The 25,112-nt window shown below is 38.6% G+C and overlaps 1 protein-coding gene across 5 annotated transcripts in view; it reads right to left on the bottom strand.

Annotated features, from left to right (window-relative positions):
• Positions 1-5,624, bottom strand: part of ARID1B (AT-rich interaction domain 1B) — a 448,568-nt gene extending 442,944 nt beyond the window's left edge. For all 5 annotated transcript variants that reach the window (XM_081332098.1, XM_081332099.1, XM_081332101.1 and 2 more), the window contains exon 1: positions 2,894-5,624. In XM_081332098.1, coding sequence (XP_081188224.1) covers positions 2,894-4,648 — 1,755 coding nt within the window. In that variant the 5' untranslated portion in view covers positions 4,649-5,624. The remainder of the gene's footprint in view (positions 1-2,893) is intronic.
• Positions 5,625-25,112: the final 19,488 nt, after the last annotated feature.

Here is a 25,112-nt window from a genome sequence, read left to right as displayed (position 1 = left end):
CTGTATATCTGGACTGAGCATTACACTGTGCACATGTGTAGAGGTATATCTACATTTAGATACATGGGCATTTATAAATAGATACATCTCACATATGTGTTCTGGTAACCATTTTATTCCACACATTTCAAATGTACAGGACTTTTGCCCACAAGAATACAATCGAAGTATATAGATATAATTTTAAGAATCTGATCCAGAGAAAAATATCTTTATAAAATAAAAATATTATATCTATTTTGATAATGTTTTGCTTTTTAAAAAAAAATGCCATGTCTATTATTAAATAATTTGAATTGTAATATAAAAGGAACAAAAACATTACTAATGAATGATATTCATTATGAACATTAGTACCAAACGCTCATATGTCAAAGAAAAAAAACTTGTCAGACTACATTTTATAAATTGCATCCACAAAATGACGGTGGTGAACAAGTATTTGCCCCCATAAGCAGGATATGCACCAGTTAAGTGTAAAATCTATGTCCAAGGGTCATGATAAGGTCATTATGATTCTGATCTCATTTTAGATAAAATTGAAAACTTACAACAATTTTCCCATGAAGAAATCATATAAAATCCAGTTTATCTTTTCAACATATTAAAACTACATGCTAGAATAATCTCTTCTTTACAGCACAGAAAACAAAGCAAATATTTTAAACTAAACTGAGATTATATATACACACATTTGGCTAATGTTTTTATTAATCTCTGAACATTGGAAGAAAAAAAGAGCTCTCTCTGAATTTTTATTTCCTCATAAAGGAAGGGAAAAAGAAGATACTAAAATATTAAACCAACAGCACGTAGACAATAAGACAAATATGTTTTTAAGTCTACTCAAGATTCAAATTATTTTTCTGATTAGCACATCACTCACTACTGCAGTCACTTTCTATTCCAGAACACAATCATTTAAATTTTATTTTGAAACTGAGCCATTTGGAATCTCCAAATAGTATATATGAAAATCTATTTTTCTTATTCCTGTCCCTCAAAACAGATTCAAAGATTTAGTATTCATAACATTGTCTTAGTAAGGGAAAAAATGTCCCTAGTAATACTAAAATATATCACACTTTAAAAAATTATTTTATTGCTAATTAAAACATAGGTTTTATCTTTTAAATTTTATCTTTTAAATCAAAGAATGAAATGAAGCACAGGAATTTCTGTTTCTAATCAATAAAGTACATATACAAAACAGTATTTTAAAAAAAATAGTTTTCTGAATGTTGAATGTAATTTAGAAGCAAACAAAACAGACATTAAGCAATATTCATAAGTTATCTAATAGCTACATATCTAAGAGTGTGAATGATACAATAGTAACCAGTGTATGAATAAAATTAATATCAGCCCCCCCCAAAAAAATCTAATGCTAAGGTAATATGAAATTCTATAAAAGATCAATGCTAAGAATTCAGTCCCACAAATACAGATCTAATAAATGCGGCACAGCACAGAAAAAAATTTCACAAGTAATTTGCTACGATTTTGTTTGTTAACAGTCCCAATGACTTAAAACTTAAAATATTTATTCATGCCATCCAAAGGAAATGTTCCAAAACAATTAACACAAAAAAAGCTAAACATAAATGTAAAACAAAGTGAAGAAGGGAATTAATCCCCCTTTCTAAAAAGACCGAATGTTTATTACCATCACCAATGTTTAATATGATAGCTATAGTGGTGTGCTAAATCCCACTTAACCTCAGCTATTATTGATGACTGCCAATTATGTCAGCTTCTTCTAAGAACATGTAACCTTGCATCTGTGAGCAAAAGTGCTCAGTTATTATTTGTGGCAAGAATTTTTGTGACTGTACTGCTCAGCAATTCTATTTACATCAGCAATGCTAAATGCCCAATGGAGAAAGGGGAGCCAATCAGATGGCAGATTAGATGTCAACTCAGAGGCAGCTGTCTGGAGACTATTACAGCCAGTTTACCTCCACAATTCAAATTCCAAACCTCGCAAAGGAGATCAAGTCACTCTTTAGGCTCAGACAGCAGAATAAGAAATACCAAGGGCGCGGAGCTATTTCCTACCGTTTTAAAGATGCTAAAAAGGAAAGTTAAGCAAGCATTGTTCAATCACCATACCTATTAATCTAGCAACCTACAAGATACGTGTTATCAGAAAAGATGTATAATCTCCAAAACTCCCTGACTGATGATCTCTTGCAGCGCTCAGGCCTTTTCAAGTTAAGAAAAAGAGCTCTTTTCACTTATAATACAACGGATTTTTTAATTATTTTCCTCTAAATGCTTTCAAACTGAGCCTATGTAGACTAGAAAGGCAGGAGAAACATGCAGAAAGAAAAGGTCACCCAAAGAACAATGTGAGCCTTGAAAATGATCAGTGCTAGGAACACTTATACAAGCTACTTAACCTGTTTCTGCTGGGTTTTGGAATACAACTGCATCCAAGCAAAGCAATGTGTTAATAAACTTTAAAGGTCTTTTTCTGAAATAATCAGGAGAAGATAAGAAAGACAGCACGATAACTGGCAGAGCCAATAAAATGACACTGGTCCCTCCCTTTCCCACTCCAAAGTGGTTTTCCTCCGGGCCTTGTGTGTTCAGATTTCTAATAAGTCTAGAGTAAGAAGACTGGGTGGGGTAGAGTGGGTCGCTTGTATTGTTCAGCCGTCTCATAAAAATGGTCTTATTTTCTCGAAGAAAAGTCATTCCCCCCGTGATGCCTCTCTAACCTAATCAGAGTCAGACATTGTGCATTATCCAATCCTGTTAGGGAGGTAGCAAAGCGGCGGAGATGGAGTAGGGGAAAAGTAAAGCAGAAAGTAAGGGTTGCATCGGACACATAATACACAAAGTTAAAACCACACAGGGCTGGCTCGCTCTTTGGGGTTCTTACGGTTACCTGGTTCCTGCTGAGGGTCTGTCCAGTGCTTCCAGGGCTCATAGCAGGGTGATTTCTTTGTTGTGCAGCTGCCCAGGCTGGGTTTGCAGTTCCATACTGGGAGCCCATATCCTTGCCCATGACTGCCTGCTGACTTCCTGGGGCGGCTGCGGGGGCTGCTCCCTGAGCCGGCTGCTGCGATGGGGCACCGCTGGGGCTGCTATAATCGGGGTAGCCTGTGCCATAGCTCCTCATCATGGGGCTGGGGGAAGTCAGCAGCTGGTTCAAGGTTGGGGTGGCTCCAGACGGGTGTTGGTTTTGCCCGGAGAATCTTTGGAAGCCCGCAGCCCCAGATGCCTTCCCCAGGCTCCCGCCGCCGCCAGGGCCCAGCATCATGCCCTGCTGGTGCTGCCTGGGGGAACTCAGCACCCCGAAAGCAGAGGACGAGCCCCCATAGCCGCCGCCGCCGCCACCTCCTCCTGCAGCCGCCGCCGCCGCCACGGCTCCTGCTGTTGTGTTAGTGCCGCCGCCAGGCCGGCCGTAAGCGCCCGAGTAGTGGTTGTACTGGCTGTTGGCGTAGCCTTCGTGCGAGTTGGGCAGGGGGTCCATGATGTTGGGGGCCGCCGCGGGGTGCATTAGCCCCATCCCGGGGCTTTGTTGTCCGCCATGTTGATCAAAGCAAGGCCCGGCCCGGCTCGCTGAGGAGGCGCCTCCGCCGCCGCCGCTGCTGCCGCTGCCAGCGTTGCCGTAATAGCTATTAAACTCCGAGACACCCACCGCTGAGGGGCCGCCGCCGCCGCCGCGGCCGTCTCCTCCTCCAGTGCCGCCGCCGCCGCCGCTGCCGCCCGCTCCCTGAGGTGGTGGCGGTGGTGGTAGCGGTGGAGGAGGAGGCGGCGGCTGCCCGCCCAAAGGTCCCAAACTAGGGTGGTCGTAGCGACTGTTGAGGTGCTGCTCGCCCATTTTGTCCGGCGGCGGCGTCGCCTCTTCTTCGTCCCCGCCTTGATTCAGCAGGGGCTGAGGCTGCGGCTGGTTCTGGGGCTCGGCCTGTCCCCCCAAGCCACGGTCTTTTCCTCCATGTTGCTGCTGCTGCTGCTGCTGCTGCTGTTCCATGTCTGCGCTGCTGAGCTGAGCAGCGCCGCCGCCGTTGTTGTTGCTGCTGCCGCCGCCGCCGCCGTTGTTGTTATTCTGCATCGGATGGTGCTGAGGCGGCGGCTGTGGCTGGAATTGATTTAGCTGTTGGTGTTGAAGTGCACGGTGGTGGTGGTGGTGGTGGTGGCGGACGTGGGGGTGCTGGGCACGGAGGTGAGCTGGGTGCTGGTGCTGGGCATGGAGGTGGTGTGAAGGTGCGGCGGCAGGGGGATCGCCTCCAACGCTTTGCAACTTATGATTGGGAAGCAGCCCTGTCGCCATAGGAAAAGAAGAGGAAGATAAGCCCGACGCGCTTCCAGGGTCTTTCAGAACCAGTTCCGAAGAAGAGCTGCGGCCGCTGCTGGTCGCGTTGTTAGGAGCCGCGGCGGCGGCGGCGGCGGCGGCAGAAGTTGCATTACTGGCCATGTTCACTTCATTATCTTGGTGGAGAAGATGGTGATCTACGTTATTCAATCTGCTGCTCGTCCCATCTACGACCCCCAGGAGGGAGCCAGATCCAGCAGCTTTGACGGTGCCAGCCACGGGAACCCCAGAGTTAAGATCCTGGTTTAAGTTACCCGTCAAACTCGGGGTTTTGACCTTGCTCTTGCTCGCACTCATCGGAGCCGCTGCTACTTGCGCGGCCATGATCGAGAAGACTCAATTATCTCCCTCCTTTCCTCTCCCCCCCCCCAACCAGTAGAAAAACGGGCAAAATAAATAAGGGTGTGGAATTGACAGGAGCAAGAAAACTCAAAACTGACCCTAACGGACAGGAAAACAGATTTGATGGGGGGGGGGGGGGAAAGCCCATAGGATTATTTGAAGACGCGCGTGCGCGCGCTCACACGCACACAGCACGGGCTTTTTTTCCCTTTTTTTTTTTGAAAAATGACAGAAAAGTCTCCTCCCAAAGTCCTTGATGGAGATTAGAAATTGTGAAGAATGCCTTACGGTCTATGGCTGTTCCTGCTGTGTGATTTCATGGTGAAAGTTTTTTTGGTTTTTCTTTTAGTCTAAATAAATGAAAGTTTTTTTTCTTTTCCTCTCTAGCCCGGATATGGGTAAATACACGTCTGGCTGAGCCTATCAGGCCCAGCATGGCTGGGGAGAGAGAGAGAGAGAGAGAGAGAGAGAGCGGGGGAGAGGGAGAGGCGAGGAGAACGAGTTCTAACAATTATTATCCACTTCTCTCTGATTACCCTGGTAGATGTGGAAAACGCGGACTGGATTTCCCTTCCGCCTCCTGCTGCAGCTCTTACGGCCAAGACGACCTCTGGAAAAGAGAGACGGGCAATTCGCAGCTTCTTTTCGGCAAGCCTCCATCCAGGACCAGGATAGCTGACATGGAGCATTGTAAACCAGGGACGGAAGCTGCCTCTCCCTGTTTTTCTCTCTTATACAAAGACTAGTGAAAAGAGGGGGGGGGGGAAATGCCTTCAAATAATAAAAAAAAGAATCCCTTGGAGTAAGGGGTTGAGTTTTCTAAAACATACCACCTTGCTATTCCGTTCTGGGGCAACCAAGGTTATTTAGAGGTGTAAGAAAGAGGAAGAAGGAAAAAAATGAAAGGAAGGACCTAAGGACCTTATGGTGTGAAAAAGAACCGATTAGTTTTGCCATTAAAACTGGTGGTATTTATTTACTTACTTTATTCAATTTAATGCCACCCAACTTTCAAAAGTTTTTAGCAACTACCACACAACCATAAATTATCCCAACTACCACACAACCATAAATTATCCCATGTCTATTCTCATTAGCACGCAATGTGCACAAAACTGAGTAAAAAATTAGGTACATGAATAAATGATCAAACTCACAGAACACCAGGCTCTATAGACAGGTACAGTCCAAGCACCATATGTGATAAGACATGCATGTAAGTCTACTCAGCTCAAGATAAGCTCTTAATATATGCATAAAGGGATCTTCATTCAAAAGACTGATCCAACCTACTTTTGCATAATGGGTTTCTTTGCTGGATTAGAGAGAAATATCTGGGTCAGTAAGACAAATGTCTGCGTTCTGCAATTATAAGGAAAAATAAAAAACTATAAAAATGTCTTCCTTTTTACTTTCTACATTTAAAATCAGAATTTGTTCAAATGCTATCACCTTTTTCAGGGTTTGTCATTATTATAAATTATTAGTGTACATCTTTTACAGGGTAAATATATGTCATAGCCCCTGCATTTGTTTATTAAGTAGAATTTTCAGTATAACACAGGGGTCCCCAACCCCTGAGCCAACGGGCCATGGCTTATTCAGAATTGGGCCACGCAAGTGGCTGGTGGGACCACGTGTGTGTGCATGCGGCAGCTCAACTTGCACAAGCAGCGTGCTGGCCCGCCACCCCTGTAAAGGTTGGGGACCACTGGTATAGCATATAACTTCAAATTCATAATTGTTTCTAAGGCTGATATTCTACCTCCATTGACCTGTTCTGCTGACTACAATCCTAATACGATAATTTTTAGAATAAATTATTCTAAAACAATTAGACTTACTTTTGAGGAATGTATTGCACGATATTTCTCTAACAAGTATGAGGTTATCCTGCCAAGTTGGGGGGGGTCTATTTGGGCAGCAGCCAGCCCACCGGTCAACCACATCATTTTTTGGGGTGGCCTTATCTTTTGGCATGAATGGAAATGGTATACTGTAAAAACAGTAATGGCTCTGATGAGTTGCACAACATACAAAGCAAAGCTGTCAAGTATCATTGGTATTGACCTGCTTAAAATGAACTTTAATCCATTAATTAATTGATAGATTGATTTAAAAGCAGCTCAGGCAGCTGCTCAAGTAAAATTGGCTGATATCCCTTGAAAATATGTTAATCTAGATCTTTCACCCTTTCAAGTACAAAAGGATGCTAGAATGGCCACTTAAATTATCAACATGGTCTAATTATTCAACATTGGATGCAAAGATTGCTGCTTCTGCAAATGATGCTATGTTTCCGGATACAAATAGTTGCATATTAAGTGTGTATTTATAGTACTTACTTACATGCTACCCATAGCAGTTAGTTTAACACATTGGTAACATATAAATATTTCTTTTAGTCCAATACAATTTCTTTTCTCAATTCCCAATATTAGTTTGTTCTGACAATAATACTGTTGCCAAGTAATAATACATTGTATATCTTTTTGCCGATTTATATCATTTTCAGCAGCATATGTGACAAGCAGTCTGTGGCAGCAACATTTCTGCAATTGCTACTGTGTCCAGCTGTCTCAAAATCCTAATAATCATTTGCATTAATGATGCTCTTAATACAATTATTATATACAGGGCTGTTTTCCACATGTTCTATTAATTTGTATGCATAGCAAGGATTTCCTGAAGAGAGTAAAATATTTCCAGCACTATCGTTATGTCTCTTAACAATGGAATTACATTTGATGTATGTAAAACATCTTTGATGATCTAAAGAATGATTACTTCTCATTTTGTTAAATTATTAGGTATAGAAATGACTTGCATTTATATAATAACATATTGCCACTATTAGCATTAACAAATTAAGGGCTATTTTAATGCAACTAATATGCACTGTACAGAGATAGCTACTAAGACTCTGTTTCTAATCCACCAATTAAACCAACGAGAGGTACAATGTTATCTCGAAAATAAACAACAAATCTTGGTTTTAAGTTTACAGTTTAAATTATATAATTATCTACTAACTTGGAATTATAAATTAGAAGGGACTCTTTAGACTGCCAAATCCAAAACTTTTTCGGTGAGGAAATCCGTATTACTTTTTGGGTTTTCTTTTGCTTAAACACATCTAGTAAAGAAGAGCCCACCACCTGTCTGGAGATGTTTCACTGTTGTATTGCTGTTATTAGGTAGATTTTTTTTCTGACATTCAGTTTGAATTGCCTCTCTATAACTTAATATTTTCCCCATATTGTTGCTCTCTGGATTAAGTGAGAACAGATCTTGACCTTTTTTCTATATGACATCCTTTCAAACATGTGAAGAGTGCTGTAATATTCTCCCTTAAATCTCAAGGTAAAGCAAAGCCATCTCTTTTAATCTCACCTCTTAGGGCTTACTTTCTATTAATGTTCATTGCTCTTCAGTTGCTGTTCCAATTGCTCTAGATCTTTTTTGTGAAGTGTAGTGTTCAGAAATGGACACAGTACTTGAGGCAGGGTGTGACCAAAGGAAAATGAAGTGGAAGTATTACTTCCTGTGATTTGAAAACTGTATTTCCATTGATGCCTCCAGAAGCTGCACTGTACGACTGGACAGCCATTTGTCTGAACTGGTATAGTGTTTCTTACCTAAGCAGGGAGTTAGACTAGATGACCTCCAAGGTCCCTTCCTCCTCCTCCTCCTCCTCCTCCTCCTCCTCATTATTATTATTATTATTATTATTATTATTATTATTATTATTATTGCTGAATTTGCTTTCTTTGTAGCCAAATCCCACTACTAGCTGATCTTCAGTTTTCAGTTAACAATTATTCCAAGTTCTTTTGTCCAAGGATTATTAGTAAGCCTGATATCCCCATAATTTTTTCCCTCCTAAGTGAAGAACTTTGTACGTGTTTCCATTAAAGTTGATACTTTTACCTTCAACTCATTTCTCCAAATCTTTTTGAATTTTATTTTGGTAGTCCATTCCATCTAATTTTGGGGTCATGTGAGATTTGATATGCATTCTCACTGCCTCTTCACCCAAATCATCAATGAAAATATTGAAGAACAGAATAAACCCCAGGATTGATCTATGTAGCACACAATTGATAGTTTTCTCCAGCTAGATAAGGAATCATTATCATTCTTGGACTACAATTTGAGTCAATTTTAGATCTACATAATTTTCATGTCATTCAGCTCATATTTACGAGATTGTTAATTTATATATAGCAGGATACTTTGTGAGATGCTTTACTGAAGTATTGTAAACCCAGTTATTAAAAAAATCATTCTACTACATTATCACAGATAAGATAAATGTGTTCATGACACCTACTCCCCACCATTCACTCCATAGAATATGAACTTTGATTGCAAAGTCTGCAATATTAATTACAACTATGAAAGCAATCATTTGTTATTATGTGCAAACTTGCCCCGCTGAAATTGGAAGGACTTCAGAATTGACAGGGATAGAAATAAGATTGCTCTATAAAAATAACTTAAATAGATTTAATTGGAAGTATGACAAAATTCTGTTTGATTTTTTTAGTGAGACTTTACTGGTGGCTCAATTATGCTAAAGTATGCCTTTTGTTTTCAGATGCCTCTAAATTCTTCAGGTACAGTACAATTCTTATATTTCAGTCACATTTTTGTATACCACAAAAGTCAAAGTTGTTACATAGTTAGAAGCTGACAGAGTGGGGAAAATTGGTAAGTAATTCTAGTAGGAAAATCAGGTGTATACCCAAGGGTCATTATATTCTGTAACAACAACAAATTGGAATTCTATGCAAACTCCTAGAAAGGGTGTGTGTGTGTGTGTGTATGTTAAATGCTTGTTAACTATTTAGATTACCTTGCTAGGCCCCAAACATGGGACAAATCTTTATTTCCTGTTTCAGCCTAACCGAAGGCCATCGACAGGCAGTAGTCACAACAGTGACAGCTCATATTTGTGTAATTATTTTTAGATTGCTAACAAAGAATTAAAGGGAGACTGATATGCATTTCAAACTTATTTGTTTTCATCAGTCAGCCATACCCTTCTGAGATTCGAATTGAAATGCATATCAGTCTCCCTTTAATTCTTTGTTAGCAATCTAAAAAAAAATTACACACACACACACACACACACATACATATATATATATATATATATATATATATATATATATATATATATATATATATATATATATATATATATATGAGAATAACATAACTGTAACTTGAATTCATGCCAAGCAATCCATCAGCTCTTGCCAAGAGAATATTACATCTTAGTTATTGAGCCTTTTTGACATTTTCTTCTAGATTTTCTTCTTTTCTGTATTTATACACTAATTATATATGTTAAACCTCATGGGGTTATTTTTAATGCTTTCATATATAAATAGATATGTTTATTCATATTCTAAAATACAGGGCAAACTCACTTATTCATTTATTCTTTCATATATCCACACTTAAAGTGATGTGCACCTGTAATTTAAGACTCCTGATAAGAAATATTGGCTCAAACTCACTGGGGCATTACAATGTTTCCTCACTTATTTTGCAGATAGTTGCAGACAGGATTATAAAATGCAGGACACCAAGGATTAAAAGTGTTAGTGTGTTTTACTCCAAATATCTTTGTGCCCAAGCTAAAGATGGAACATTGTACATCAGTTTCCAGCACAATTAAATTAACCTATTTTACATGCCTTCCCCCCCCCCCGCAGGTACCACACCCTAAAACCATTAAATACCATTGTAGTTTCTGAGTAACATACCAAGCAAAACAAATATCCTAGTATTTTTTTCACACTGCAATACATTAAAAAATCCCATAACATAAAATTATTCCCACATAAACTTAATTTTTTTAGAATTATTCCATAATTGGCAATTGCCACATGTACTCAATTTCTTTCTGCCAATTAATCCTTCAGTCCTTCATCCTTTTTCTTCTGGTTAGTTCTGTTATATTATTCGGTAAATTTGAAAACATTCTTACATTAATCTTATCTTTAATGTTTTCTGTACTACTATTTTTTTTCCAGAATAGTTTTTAACAGGTTTTACACTAAACAGGTTTAAATTACTTAACGAGTGCAATTAATATATATTTTTAATTGTGAAGCTTTATAGGGATAATAGTTTTGTGGGAAAGCAGCCATCTTATGTGGATTCAAATCTTTGGTAGTCCAGAAAAATAAACCATATTTGTAAAAACAAAACAAAACAAACAAAAAACAAACTACTAAATCCATCTTTTTTTCCCCCAGACTATTTTTGCAAGGGTGACTTTTCATCATACTCCGGGCAAATAAAGCCTGAATAGCAAGATTTCTCTCATTCATGTATATTTTTAAAGAAATTAAAGAAATCTGACACATATTTTGGACAAAGAAACACCTATACATTCAAACTATCTTAAAAAATAAATAAATCTTGGGCAATCTTTTCAGTCAGCAATATGGAAAAGCTCATATATTTAAGCACAGCTGAAGAACAACAGTTGATTAAGCAAATAAACAGGTTCCACCAGTTTTGTTGTAATACAGTCATAAGCTGAATAGTGTTTCTATCTTGCCTGATTCAAAAAAGTGATAATAGTTTAGAGGGATGTCTTTTCCCTCAAATACTGAATGACAGGTTTTTTTTTCAAAAATAGAAAATGTCAGAAGTTTCTATATGTATGAACAATCATCTTCATTCATGATTTTCTCAAATACCAGAAACAGTATGTGTAAATATGTATATCTTTAATTGGTTAAATGATGAATTTAACTGACTGTAAAGAAGAGGCAATAATTGCTTCATTTTAGAAATGACTTACTCCTTAGTTTGATTTCAGGCCAAATCAGCTTTATAAAAGCAGCTCAGCTGCTCAGTTTTGGTACAGTACACATTCTTTGTTCATGACTGATTGGAAATTCATAAAAAGAACATACTTTGAGCCCAAACAGAACACAAAGGGGTTGACTGGTCAGAGTAATGTTTTAATTTTGTTACTGTTTTCTTATTAAATTGGGTGAGAATTTGTTTTCGGTGTTTCACCAGGTGGCAGCACCTGGCTAACCTTGTCTAGGCTGAAAGAAGCTAAACAAGTTTGGGCCTTGTTAAAAATTGGATGGGAGACCACAAAAGAATTTCAGGACTGTAGGTTATTTGAAAAACATACCGTAATAGAAGGTGGTGTTGGTGAATCATTGCCAATAAAATTCCATGGCTGTGTCTTGAATTGCAATTGTAGTGCAATTAGATTTGCACGGACGATGCCTTTCCCTATTTCTTTTCAGTGCCATGAGTATTTCGTGAAATAATTTGATTCTGAGCATTACAAAGTAATGTTTTTTTCAATAGAAACATGCAAACAATTTCACCATTCAGCTGAAAATTTATTCAGTGATGTGCAAAACATTATTTCAGACCACTTCAAAATGCTCCTGATTTTCAATATGGGCTTCCCATTGATATCCACTGGAAATAAAAAGAATTTTTTTTTTAATTACAGAGAACTGGACAAAATTCAGAAGAAGTCGTAGATTGTTACAAGAAAGCTGAATCTACCAAAATCCAAAGTGGTAAGGGCGTATGTATGCACACACAGGAATTCTTAGTAACTTTCTAATTTATTGATTGAATTGGATGGAATTTTTTTGAGATTTCACTTCTGACAATCAAGAAATCTGCTTATGATTGTAAAATATGCCATTGTGGGTGGCATATGCATTTTTGGTAATAATAATAATAAATACCGTCTCTTCTGACAATATTTCAAGTTTATTATAGTCACAGACCAGCATCTTCTGAAAATATTCCTGAGAAGTGAACCTAACTAGGAATTTGGCAGAATTTCAGAAAGATAGCTGCTGTCAGCTGTACTAGGTTGACCAGAGAGCAAACAGGACCAGATTCTATTTTATTAAAATGTTACATTAACAGAACCTTTCAAATCTGAAAGTATTTCTCTCCCGATGTGTCTAACAGCCCAAAAAACCCAGGGAGGGTCTCTTCTAAGCTTCTTGCCCTGCCCACATTCCTGTTGTGGGCTAAGCTGCCTTTTATCTGATGGTTCCCTTGGTTGCATTTTGTTGCCCGGATTTCAAGGTCATTCCCACATACCATTACAGCTGCACTGTTGTTTTGTTGAAAATGAGTCCCCAGACAAAGGAAGTTATTTGCTTTCTCTAGACCGCCTTCATTTTTAAGTTTTGGGAAACAATTTGTATGTAAATATTGAACAGAACTGAGGTATGTTTGGCAAGAAATCCTACCAAAATTCAAAGCCCAAGTACACAACCTACTTAGTTATGTTTAACGACAAACAGTTGAAAACACAGTAGGATGGAGAGATGTATAATGAGACACACTAGAAGAAACATATGGAGATCCAGGATTTTCCAGAAAATCACCCAATACCCCAGTTCCTCATTTTTCATTGGCAACCAGCTGCCTGATAGTTCTGCTCCTAAGAGAGAGAGTTAAAAACAAACTCAACAGCACTCAATACTGTAAAACTTGCAATATATTACTTTAGCACCTCTCCTCAAAGCTTTGTGGTAGGGACTCCTACTAAAACTATTTGCAATGAGCCCTCAGTTACAATCCTCTATTTTTCCTTTCTCCACTCTAATACCTTCCTTACATCAGTTCCTGGAGGAGTAATACATCAGAATTAGGAGACACATTGTCTTTGTCTCTGAATAATTTCCAATGCTAATGAAGCTTTGGAGGAGTTCAGATTCAAATTTGGATTGCATGGGAGAAGCTCTGCTTTGATTGACCATATCCCAAATCTTTAAAATCAGCTTAATTCTCCTGTGGATTTGGAATCCTATGTACATGTCTACGTTGCATCCAAAAGTCAATTAAGAGTTTCAGATAAGCATCCATGTTTATAACTTGTAAACATTATTTTTAAATATATACATTTTATGAATATTAAATTATATTTAAAATTATATATATTTGCAAGCCTACTGAAACCAAGTGGCTCTGGGTACTTGGGCTACCCAGCTCTAGGGATACTCCATCTTTGACCTTGGATGCTGCAGGAATTCCCCCTTCAAGGTTGGTATACAATCTGAAGGGCTTTGGACTCATAGCTCCTGCTTTGAAGAGCAGCTGTGGTGCAAAGTATTTGCATAACTTCATCTGTTGTACCAGTTGCACCATTTCCTAGACTGGGAGAGGGGGCTTCACACAGATACTTATGACCTAGTTGGCTTGTGGTTTTACTACTGCAATGCATTCTAGATGGGACTGCCCTTGAAGACCACCCAGGAGCTTTTGTTCATTAGCAATGAACTTTCCCCAAATTATATCCTGAGAACGAGGATGGATCTTGAGGCCAGTAGGGGAGCAGAGCGTAATTCTAAAATCCTACTGTTTTCTTCTCTGTCACCCTCCTCCTCTTCATGGTCTTCTCTTGGCGGATGCCCTTCCAGTCCAACATCAATATCTAGTCCAACACATCGCTCATCAACAAGCTGAAGACAGGAAAGACCCAAGTATTCCCAAACCACCAGACAGTAGTAATCTCATATGTCTTATTAAAGAGGAGAGCTGATTATTTCTCTGAAATTTTTATATTCCATTTTAGGAACTACTAACAGAAGCAACTCCATTTAAAGAAGTAGTAAAGGAGTACAATAATTTTGATACAATAGACTGATAGTTCTTAGAAACTATGTAATTGCCTTGGGTAATTCACCTATTCATGTTCATCAGTTGACTATAAATAAGATCTTATGAATGCTTGCCATGTGTGAAACTGCTGTCAAAGATCAAACATCACAGAAAAGCATCTCCAAATAAGTTAACTTTATTTCAAAAGCATTTGAAATAGTTTCTGTCATGATTGTCTGATCAGTTTGAGATGCTGTTTTATACACAGTACTATTATCTTTAAAGGATGGCTGCAGTAGTAGTAGTAAGAATAAGTTTGATTAATCTCATCAGAGGTTTTTGAGAAAATTTGTAGTCACAGGATGAAATACTCAGCTACGATCATCAAAATGCTTAGAAAAAGCAACATTTTGGGCCTTTTTATTTAGCCTTGGCCTAACAGGGTTTAATGGGCAAAATGGACTATTTTTTCAGCAGCAAAATATGCCAAGAAAATTTACTTACACATTCTGGCATATTTGTCCTGGGTAAAACTTGACATAACATTCTTCATAATGTTAAACATTACAAAAGAATTAAACATTACACAACCAGATTCATGTTGTACACTTTAAGCCTCAACAAATTAAAGATGGGGGCTCAGGCAGCCCTCAGAACAAAGACAACCATTGCAAACTTTGGTTGTGGAAATGCAGAAATAGCACCCATTGTCTTAACAAAAGCACTTCCACCTTGAAAGTAACACCTTGCCAAAATATCCAAGCATGTATGTATTTTGACAATAAGAGAAGAGTACTCTTCTCCTCAATGTGTGAGGATCAGACAGAGAAGAAACAAGACATACTTTATGTGCTTTGCTGATGTCTGTAATGAGGACAGTAGGGTTGCTGCAACACAAACATTGCCCTAAGGCTTGGTGATGTAACAAACAGCACCTGCCCTTTGGACTGTAGTTGAAGGCTTGCATGACCAAATATTCCTTCTTACATACCATGGATGACCAATCTTTCTGCAGGTGCTGCTGAGTTTTCGTGAAGGCATTTTTCTACTTTCAGTGTTATCAAAGGAGAAGGGACTGGATTTTTCAGGAGTTTTTGCATTTATTAGGATTCATCTACCCAATTAAATAGAGATTCTATTGTTTTACTGCTTACTTGTAAAACCAAAAAGTGTAAAAAAAAATTGCACTGCTTTAATTTGGCAATAAGCTTCTGAATATCAGTTGTGCAATCTTGAGTGACTCTGTAAGGTATAGGAAAGAGCCTGTGGGAGGCATGAACAACTTAACAGACCACAAGTTGTCCCTCTTTGATATAAATGCTCAAGATAACACAGACATCCCTGACATATATTGTTCAGGTGTTGTTTTGTATGTTAAAATACTGAATCACTTTGTTACATGCATGCAAATCCCTACAATTTGAATGTTGCTCTCCCAAACCATCTCAGAAAGAATTGCAAAAGACTTTCCCTATTCCACACTAGTGTTTTACTCCAAAGAGGAAATCCATTTTATTTCCCATAAATAAACCATGATAGAATTTTCCTTATTTTTTTCCTTATAGGTTCAGGATATTTTCTTACAAAATCTAATGTTAAGCCTACTTGTACCAAAAGACTACCACCTTTTTTATCCGGAAGATCTTATGATTGGGGGACTGGAGGCTAAAACATATAGGGAACGGTTGCTGGAATTGGGTATGTCTAGTTTAATGAAGAGAAGGGTGAGGGGTGACATGATAGCAGTGTTCCAATATCTCAGGAGCTGCCACAAAGAAGAGGGAGTCAAGTTATTCTCCAAAGCACCTGAAAGCAGGACAAGAAGCAACGGATGGAAACTAGTCAAGGAGAGAAACAACCTAGAACTAAGGAGAAACTTCCTGACAGTTAGAACAATTAACCAGTGGAACAACCTGCCTCCAGAAGTGGTGAATGCTCCAACACTGGAAGTTTTTAAGAAGAGAGTGGCCAGCCATTTGTCTGAAATGGTATAGGGTTTCCTGCCTGAGCAGGGGGTTGGACTAGATGACCTCCAAGGTCCCTTCCAACTTATTATTATTATTTTTTAATGATTGTCAGAACAACGGAGGGATAAGTAAACCCACTGCTTTTTCTTTATTGCCCACTAAAGAAACATTTGTGATTAACCTGAAAAGAGAACTAGATTGATTTCTTCAGCTGGAGGCAGTGGCCTCAATAATGTTCTCCCTTCATATCTGGCCTTCTTTCAACTAAACTGCTCAAATTGCCACATGAAGATTCGATAATATGGCCCTAACCACTTATGAAAATGAGCAAAATTACTAGTCTTCGCTTAGGTGGGTTTTAGAGCAACTCTTATCAGCAAATGTGTTTTTCACAGGTACTGCAGGGCAGGTTATAAAATTATCCTTCAAAAGATCATTTATTTAGGAAACGGAGAAAATTATTAATTTCCTAGGATCAAGTGTGGGAATATTTTTCATCATAGTGACACCTAGCTTTAGAGATATCTCTGAATAGCAGGAAATAAGTTAGAAAAATCACCAAATAAAACATAGCAAAGGAAGGAAGGAAGGAAGAAAGGAAGGAAGGAAGGAAGGAAGGAAGGAAGAAAGAAAGGAAGAAAGGAAGAAAGAAAGAAAGAAAGAAAGAAAGAAAGAAAGAAAGAAAGAAAGAAAGAAGAAAGAAAGAAAAAGAAGCATGTCAAAATCCACATTTTGATTAAGTTGCACATAGGGCTTGAGCTGCTAGGGCGGCCATCTAACTCAACATTTTCTGCATTGCCTGAATATCTTAGAGAAGTAGTTCTAGTTAAGCATGCTGGCTGAGGAATTCTAGGAGTTGAAGTCCGCAAGTCATAAAAGGGCCAAGTCTGAAGACCCCTGAGATAGATGTTTGATGGCAATATCTAAAATAAATCCCACAAATGTATGGTAGGGATTTTACAATAGTGTAATGTACCTGGTTAACTCAGAATAAAATGTGTGTGAAAAAAATACCGGTACATGAAAATCAAATACATACATTGTGCAAATGTATATGCCATAGAATCCTTATAGGCTTGGAATATTTTACAATACTATTAAAGAAATTACCAATAAAACTTGTAACAAAACACCAATCAGTACTGTGTAATAATGACAGATAAAGATACTACCCTTGAGTTTGCAAAGCACCATCTAGTGGCTAATATATCCAATTGCACTTTAGTGCAGGTAATTAGTGATGGGCATGTTTGGAGACATAACCATGGCTGGAAGCAGGAAGCAGAAGTGAGAAAAAGAAACGATCAAATATAAATTGTTCTCTTGTACATTTCTGTCTTAGCACAATTAACACATTGCTTTTGTTACCTCGTTGTAAAGGCCTTTTCTCTTCTGGGCTTCCTTTGTAGACTTATGCCTTTAATATATTTTATTTATAATTAACAAGTTATGTCAAACCATCCCATAAATAGTTCCTCTTAGCAGCAGAAAAATAAAACAGCCAACCTCCTTATAGTAAAGAGATTCCTTCAAATATGAGTCATCACATTTACAACTGGTGAGTTGCTAGACATCATATGTAACTCATTTATCTGATTGAAAATGAGATTGTTTAAAAGAATTCACAGCAGAGGTACAGTTTACTTAAGGAGACTGATATGGGAAACAGAGCAGGTCACGGGGCTCCTTCCTCTGTTTTTATCATAATATCATTGCTCAAGACAACAGGGTTCCACTGCACGTTACTCTGCTAGCACAGAGTAACGAGTTCCCGTAAGGAAGCCAAAGAATCAACTAAGAGCATATGGACAACCACCTCTCACGGGTGGTTTCCTTGGATAGAAAATTGCCCCCCCCAGGTTAAAGCTTTCTCTGCATCTTGGAAAAGGCTGGATTTGACCAGCTCTGTATAATATAACAGTGAAACGAATTTGCACTAGTCACGGTAGATGTGCAGATTTATTAATTTTTTAATTTTTTAATTTTATTAGATTTATATACCGCCCTTTCCCGAAGGACTCAGGGCGGTTTACAGGGCATTTTAAAATCACACCAATACAAAATACAAAAGTTAAAAGACAATTAAAAAGATTAAATTATCCCTGAAAATAAAAACCCCAGTTAAAAATTCTCAGCCTGGGCCGGAGAGCTCAAAGAGCCAAGTCTTCAGGTCCCGGTGGAATGAACGAAGGTCGGGGGCAGTCCTAAGCTCCACGGGCAGCTGGTTCCAGAGGGCAGGCACACCCACAGAGAAGGCCCTCCGCCTGGGTGTTATCCGCTGGCAATCTTTTACCGGCGGCACCCTGAGAAGACCCTCCCTGTGCGAGCGCACTGGACGAAGGGAACTTGATGCTGGCAGCAGGTGTTCCCTCAAATGCCCTTTATAAGTGGGGCAAAATACCATCACTGAATTGTGACTATGGGGCCAAAGAACCAAACTATCCAACACATAATGATAGACTGTCAAAACGGAGCCTGTAATGGAGATTTTGATGGTTTTCTGGCTACGATGAAGTAAAAATTGTATTTGTAACCTAGATATAAGTTTGGAATCTTCTAGTTAAGATTTCAGATTTTATGTTTTATATATTTATATCCTTTTTTATAAACTGAAATATGATAAATAAATATCCTTAGTTTCCCTTATCATTGCAGAAGATTGGAATAAATTTTCCTTCCAGCTGCACAATTTTGTAATTTGCTGCCCAGTTGCAAGAAGGAGGGAGGGATATGTCAGAAAATTTAACCATATCAGTAGTTCCTTCCATATGTTCTTGTGATCCTTATATTTTGGGGGCAATGGGCAGTGGTGGGATTCAGCTGGTTTGCACCACTTCGGCAGAACCTGTAGCTAACTTTTTGTTGCCCAGACCCAGAGTGGACTTCTCGAAGCGGCATCCACACAGAGAACCAGTTGTTCACATATTTGAATCCCACCACTGGCAATGGGGCATTGTGTAGCAATGGCTTTCTTAGCTAGGAAAGGCAATTAGGAAGAATTCCAGGGATGAGTGCTAGTTCATTTATGCATTTGGCAATTTATGATACAAAATAGTAATGCTTGAAACCTAGGTCTTCCAGTCCCAGATTCCATTCATACTTGGAAAGTTTCCCTATGTTAGATTAAATCCCATTGTCATTTGAGGCTGCTGATGAAATGATGATGATGTCTACCATTTGTGATGACTTCCCTGGATGTTTCCCTAGCTACCTCTCCAGATGTCAGCTCAGAGGAAGATGAACTGGGCACCTCAAGAAGGGTGTTGGTCAATGGCTCCAAGCAGCTGTTTGGAAATGATTTGACTGAAGTACAGCTGCAGCAGGGCAGTCCTGAGGCTTCAGGTGAAGAAAGCATGCAGCTGCAGCCAGTCAGCAATGAGAAAGAGGAACTGCCTTTTGCACCTGATCCAAGAACACTTAGGGCAGAGAAAAGACAGGAGCAGCAAATGTCAGCCAGATTACTCATGAGGAGGCAGCCTTGCCCTTCTGGATGGACTGTACCAGAAGTTGGCTATTTAGCACAGTAGACAGATGTAGACAATGTTGGGAACAACGTGTTTGTTTTCTTGTTGTGTGTTCTTGCCTTGAACTTCAGATTGTATCTCTTCAGCTGTTTCCTTTGCCTTGGGAACTTGTTTTGGCCTACTGAACTGGACTTACCTTTGCCTTGAGGCCTAGTGTTGGCTTTATTTGAGTAGCTTGTGGAACTCACTGGAGTTGAGCTATTGCCGACACAGGGAATTGCTGGAGAATACCAATTCTGGTTTGGAAGCCTTAATAAAGTTTCCTCACACCTGTTGTGTGAGTGGGACAGCACACCATTTCAAACCCAGGCACCTATTTGCTGCCCCAAATCAGTTTTGAGGATATTGTACAGATGTTTGAAAGATGGATATAACCAATTCTTCTTTGGGTAAGCATATGTATTGTAGAAAAGCACTTGTGTTGTCAACTGTTTAGCAAAAAAGGCTTTCTTCCTCCTATAAGAAAATACTTTTAGGACCAAGCTCTTGATATTTCACTATTTAATATTTATTTGTTATGTATATGTAGGGGTGTGGGTCTATACATATGTTGTATATAGTATGTTTAGATGTGTGTCATGTATGTGTTTCACTTTGGGAGCGGGCAACTAAATTTCATTTTTGATGTGTGCCGTTGTGCCCACAGTAAAAAAATGACAATAAAGGTTATCTTATCTTATTTTAATACAGGAAAATGTTGTGATTCCTGCCTTGCTTTGGATTTGATGCCATCTGGACTTTTCTTGCTTCATAGATCTTCTATTGTGGATTTAATTTTTTCCTTGTGGACTCATTGGCCATTCCTTTGTGGACTAGCATTCGTCTTCTGGCTGAATTGGGACAGTTCTGGGTTTTTAGTGAAGGGGACTGCTGGGGAATATTAATAAACCCACCAAACCATCATTAGGTGCACCTCTGAGTGAGCAGGACAGCACAGAAAGAGACACCTCCACAGTCCCCCCTCCCCAGACTAGACTGGGAAGTTTAAAAAAATACCCCAGAAGAAGCCAGCGGCAGCCCACCTCCATATTGCTGCCAAAAAAATTCCATTGAACTAAATATATAGCCTGCCTTTCCAAAGTCAGCTGCCGGTTTACTCGAAGATGTAATAAAATGAAATCTACAGTCATGAAATACAAAGTAAATAATAATGTATTCAAAACAGGACAAGTGGATTAAAAATCAATTAGAGTCAATTAAAGCCACAATTAACATTCAATTGCCATCTATTTAAAACTGAACATTGTGAGCCAAGGGCTTGTATAAATCTTATAGGGTTCATTTTTACCTATAACAAACACCATCTGTAACAGAGAGCAGGATATGCCTGGATCTGTGTTTCTCAAAGTAGGAGCATCAATACAGAAAGGAAACCCCCATAAGTTCTCAAAGTAGGAGCATCAATACAGAAAGGAAACCCCAATAAAAGGAAAGTGGTTGTGATTCCAAGACATCAGAATTGGCATAGAATAAAGGCAACAAAGTGACACTGGATCAAACTAGTCTAGTGTTTCCCAGATTTGTTAGGGTTAAAATTCCCAGCATTCTTGGCACTTTCTTTAGCTTAAATATTTACATTATTTAAGTGGAGAAACATGATTAACCTCCAATTTCCCCACTTCTGTTATCTGCTTAGAGGCTTGCTGGGTATTTTTTTTAATCTTACCTAAAACATTAATTTGCCACCATTAATATCATTATGTGTTTGGTTTAGTGATTATTATTTTTTCCCAAACTCCATTCTAGCTCCATTAAGCTTTAAGACAAGGTTTTCTCCCAAGAAAGGAAGACTTAACATTTTAAAAAGTTTTATTTTTTCATTTTTAGAGAAAACAAAAGAATGAATATGAAGGTTGAAATCTAGGGCACCATGCAGCTATTTCCTACATATATCTGCTTATGTTGCTACATGCCATATAGCAAATCTCTTGATGCTCAGGAGAATTTCAATTGCATTTCGTAAGATGGTGTGATAGTTTCTCAAAAGTCCCTGGAGGTTCAAGGAAGCCCCTGAGCATGCCTAAAGTAGCTATCCCAACTGTGGCCAAAGTTTGTAAAAAATTACAATTTCTAAAAAAGCAAATAACTAGTACATGTTAGGATGGACTTTTTTCTGTTTATTTGCCTTTAAAATGTGGTTCATTTTTCTTGTTTACAGCAAAAGGGACTTAGGGCCAAATAAGCTGTTGCAATATAAAATCAATCCTTCCTTCCTTCCTTCCTTCCTTCCTTCCTTCCTTCCTTCCTTCCTTCCTTCCTTCCTTCCTTCCTTCCTTCCTTCCTTCCCTCCCTTCCTGCCATCTGTATGTTTATATACATTTAATGGCATACACAGAATTATAAGATTCTCTTTAATGCTGTTTAGCTGCTGAACAATTTTCTCACAACCCAATTTTAACTTCTTTAAGAATAAAACTTTTAAATAGTATATTATCTTGTCTTCTTACCATAGTTCCTCTGACAATGAATATAGCTAACTTGCTTGTCAGCTGTACTCATGGTATAAATCTCATAGACTCCTGCTGTCTATAAAAGTTACTTCCTACCTATTGAAATTTAAAATAGAGCCATAAAAAGACCAATGAACTGGCTGATCAATGGCAAGATGTATGTAAGATATTTCTTATTATTATTGCAGGGGAAATTTTGCTGGACTAATTCTCTCTACATAGGCAGAGGCTAGAATGACAAAAGCATTGTTGCATGTCCGCAGGATCTTGTACTGTATGAAGAGACAGTGCAACAAAATATAATTCTAAATGTCAACCAAATCAGTTTTGCCTCTGACCAGGAATCTGCAGGTGATTTTAACTACATGGAAATATAGCTTTGTGATGTACCGTGTGTATGTATCACACGTTGCTTGTTCTCAAGCAGTTCATTTTAGTCACACAGTCACATAGGGGTGTCTGCCAGGAGGGGTCAAAAAAGTCAAGACAGTTCCAACCATATGACTGAAGTTCCACCTGTTTTTTAATCTTGTATAATTATATTGAGTTTATTGACTCCCCTCTTGTAGACATCTCTGTACTGATATCATGATAATTGCCCACCAAAAAATATTGAAAGCAAAGCACGTGTAAAAAGACACCAGAAAAGTGGCACAACTATCAAGCCCCGCTCCTCTTTCCCAAGAAATTCTCTTCCATCTCCTGCTTCAAATTTTGATCTACTACTGCCTTTGATGTTAAGTTGGCATATACATATTGAACTTCCAATATTCCGAATCATTTTAGTATTGGTATTTGTTATTTCTGTTATTTCTGCTATTTTTTAGTCCTTAAAAGAGCACTATACAAACGTGGATGGAAGCATGGAGTAGCTATACCTCCCAAGATATTTCTGAGCATATTAATCCTAATAGTATACCTCCAGGATTTAATCTACCTTGACACATATGGGTGACATACAATAGAATTAGAACGACTCATGGGGTGTGTGCCGATTCTCTGAATAAATGGGGAAAGACACCTTCAGCACAATGTGATTGCGGGGCTCCCCGACAGACTATCCAACATATAGTGAGGGAATGCACTAATAGAAGATACCCAGGAGATTTTAAGGACTTCCTCTGCGTAACAACGGCAGCTACTGACTGGATCTCCAAACTTGACATTAAACTCTGAAATGTTATTTCTGTTTTCCTCTTAGGTTTTATAATTGCTTCTTTTTTTTAAAAAAATTGTTTTAACTGTTCTAACTTGTAAATATGAAGTGCTTTTAATTCTGTGTGTGACCAGCCATACGCTAAATAAATAAATCCTGCTTCAAAAGTCACACAAGGTGAATAGCAGCCTAGCTAATCTGGTCTCTCTTCCTACTCTATGTCTTTCTACGAGCTCCTTTCCTATCTCATTGTTGACTTGAGTTCCCCCCCCCAGCACATCTTACTTCCCCGCTGCTTACTTTCAGAGAACTTATTCAGTGGAATGCTAAGCAGTGCTTAAGGTACTGGGTTTTTTATTTTTTGTAAGCTGCCTAGAGTCTCTGAAAGTGAGTGGAGGGTCATATAAATTTCCTAAATAAAAACGAAATAAAGGTGAAGAAAGGCTTATTGCTGATACCAGGTCACCTTTTTTTCGTTTGAGCTTCCTTATTCGGATATTTTGTCAACCTACACTCACCATATGTATCTTGATGACTCACTTCTGCTAGGCTGCTCCAAGTATTTTTTTTTCCAAATCCTTAGTGGCTCACAGCTCAGTTCTTTCCTACCATTCTGAAAGAATCTGGAAAGATCAAGCAAGAACTTGTCAATATGTACATGACACGACATGGACATTGTTTCAGAGACTGCTCCTAATTGTATATGCAGGGATTCCTGAGATACTTTAGATCAACTTCGCCTATATGCCAGAACTCCAAATTGCAGACATTCAGATATTCAGTTCCTTCAATCAGCCTAGTCTCAGAGTCCTTGCCATGAATTCTAAGCTTCCTCAGTCTCTGAAATGATCATATGCTTGTTTACAAGTACTCTGTGATCACTAAGCTGAAGGATACATAGCAAAAATCACATGTAAGCTGCTTGAAATAACTTTTCTGTGTTGGTCATTCTATAAAATGTCTATTTCATGTACAGCAACTTATCTCTCCCTCCCTCCCTCCCTCCCTCCCTCCCTCCCTCCCACTCTCTCTCAGCTTAGAAATTGGAGGGCAGTGGGTTGGGAATGGCCAGGATAGTGTTTCATTCTACATACAAACCATAATCACATAGGCAGTTTCAGTGGTGGGATTCAGCCAGTTCGCACCAGTTCAGTAGAACTGGTAGCTAATTTTTTGTTGCCCAGGCCCAGAATGGACTTCCGGAAGCCGCATCCACACAGAGAACTGTTTGTTCAGATATTTGAATCTCACCACTGGGCAGTTTCTTCCTTCATGGACCCAAACATCATGAGACATTTTATTGGTTTCCTCAAATGAAATGAAAACTCTGAATTGTCTTGGGCTAGCCAGAATTTGTTATTATTTGGACAAACACAACATAGAAATAACTTGAGTTTCTGAATGAACTATTAAAATTTATATGCATCTGGAATGACTGGTCCAAAAGCAAAAAAAAAAAAAAAAAAAGATACAGAAAGGCTTGTAGAAAAGCAAACCCTAATAACTGCTAATCAATTTTCCTTAATGTTAACAAATACTGCCCGGCATGAGCTATCTTGCCTCTACACTAATTTCATTGTTTGCTAATAAATCCCTTTGGGTGCCAATATATTCATCTCAATAATACTAAGCCAAGTCACTGTAGGAATAAACTGTCCTTAGCAGAACATTTCCAGTGTAAACCGCATAGCAATTAGGAACAAATCCCTTTCTGGTAACACAGCAAAC

This window comes from Vipera berus (assembly GCF_964194415.1).
Source record: "Vipera berus genome assembly, chromosome: 1".
NCBI lineage: Eukaryota > Metazoa > Chordata > Lepidosauria > Squamata > Viperidae > Vipera > Vipera berus.
This window is presented reverse-complemented; position numbering and strand designations above follow the sequence as displayed.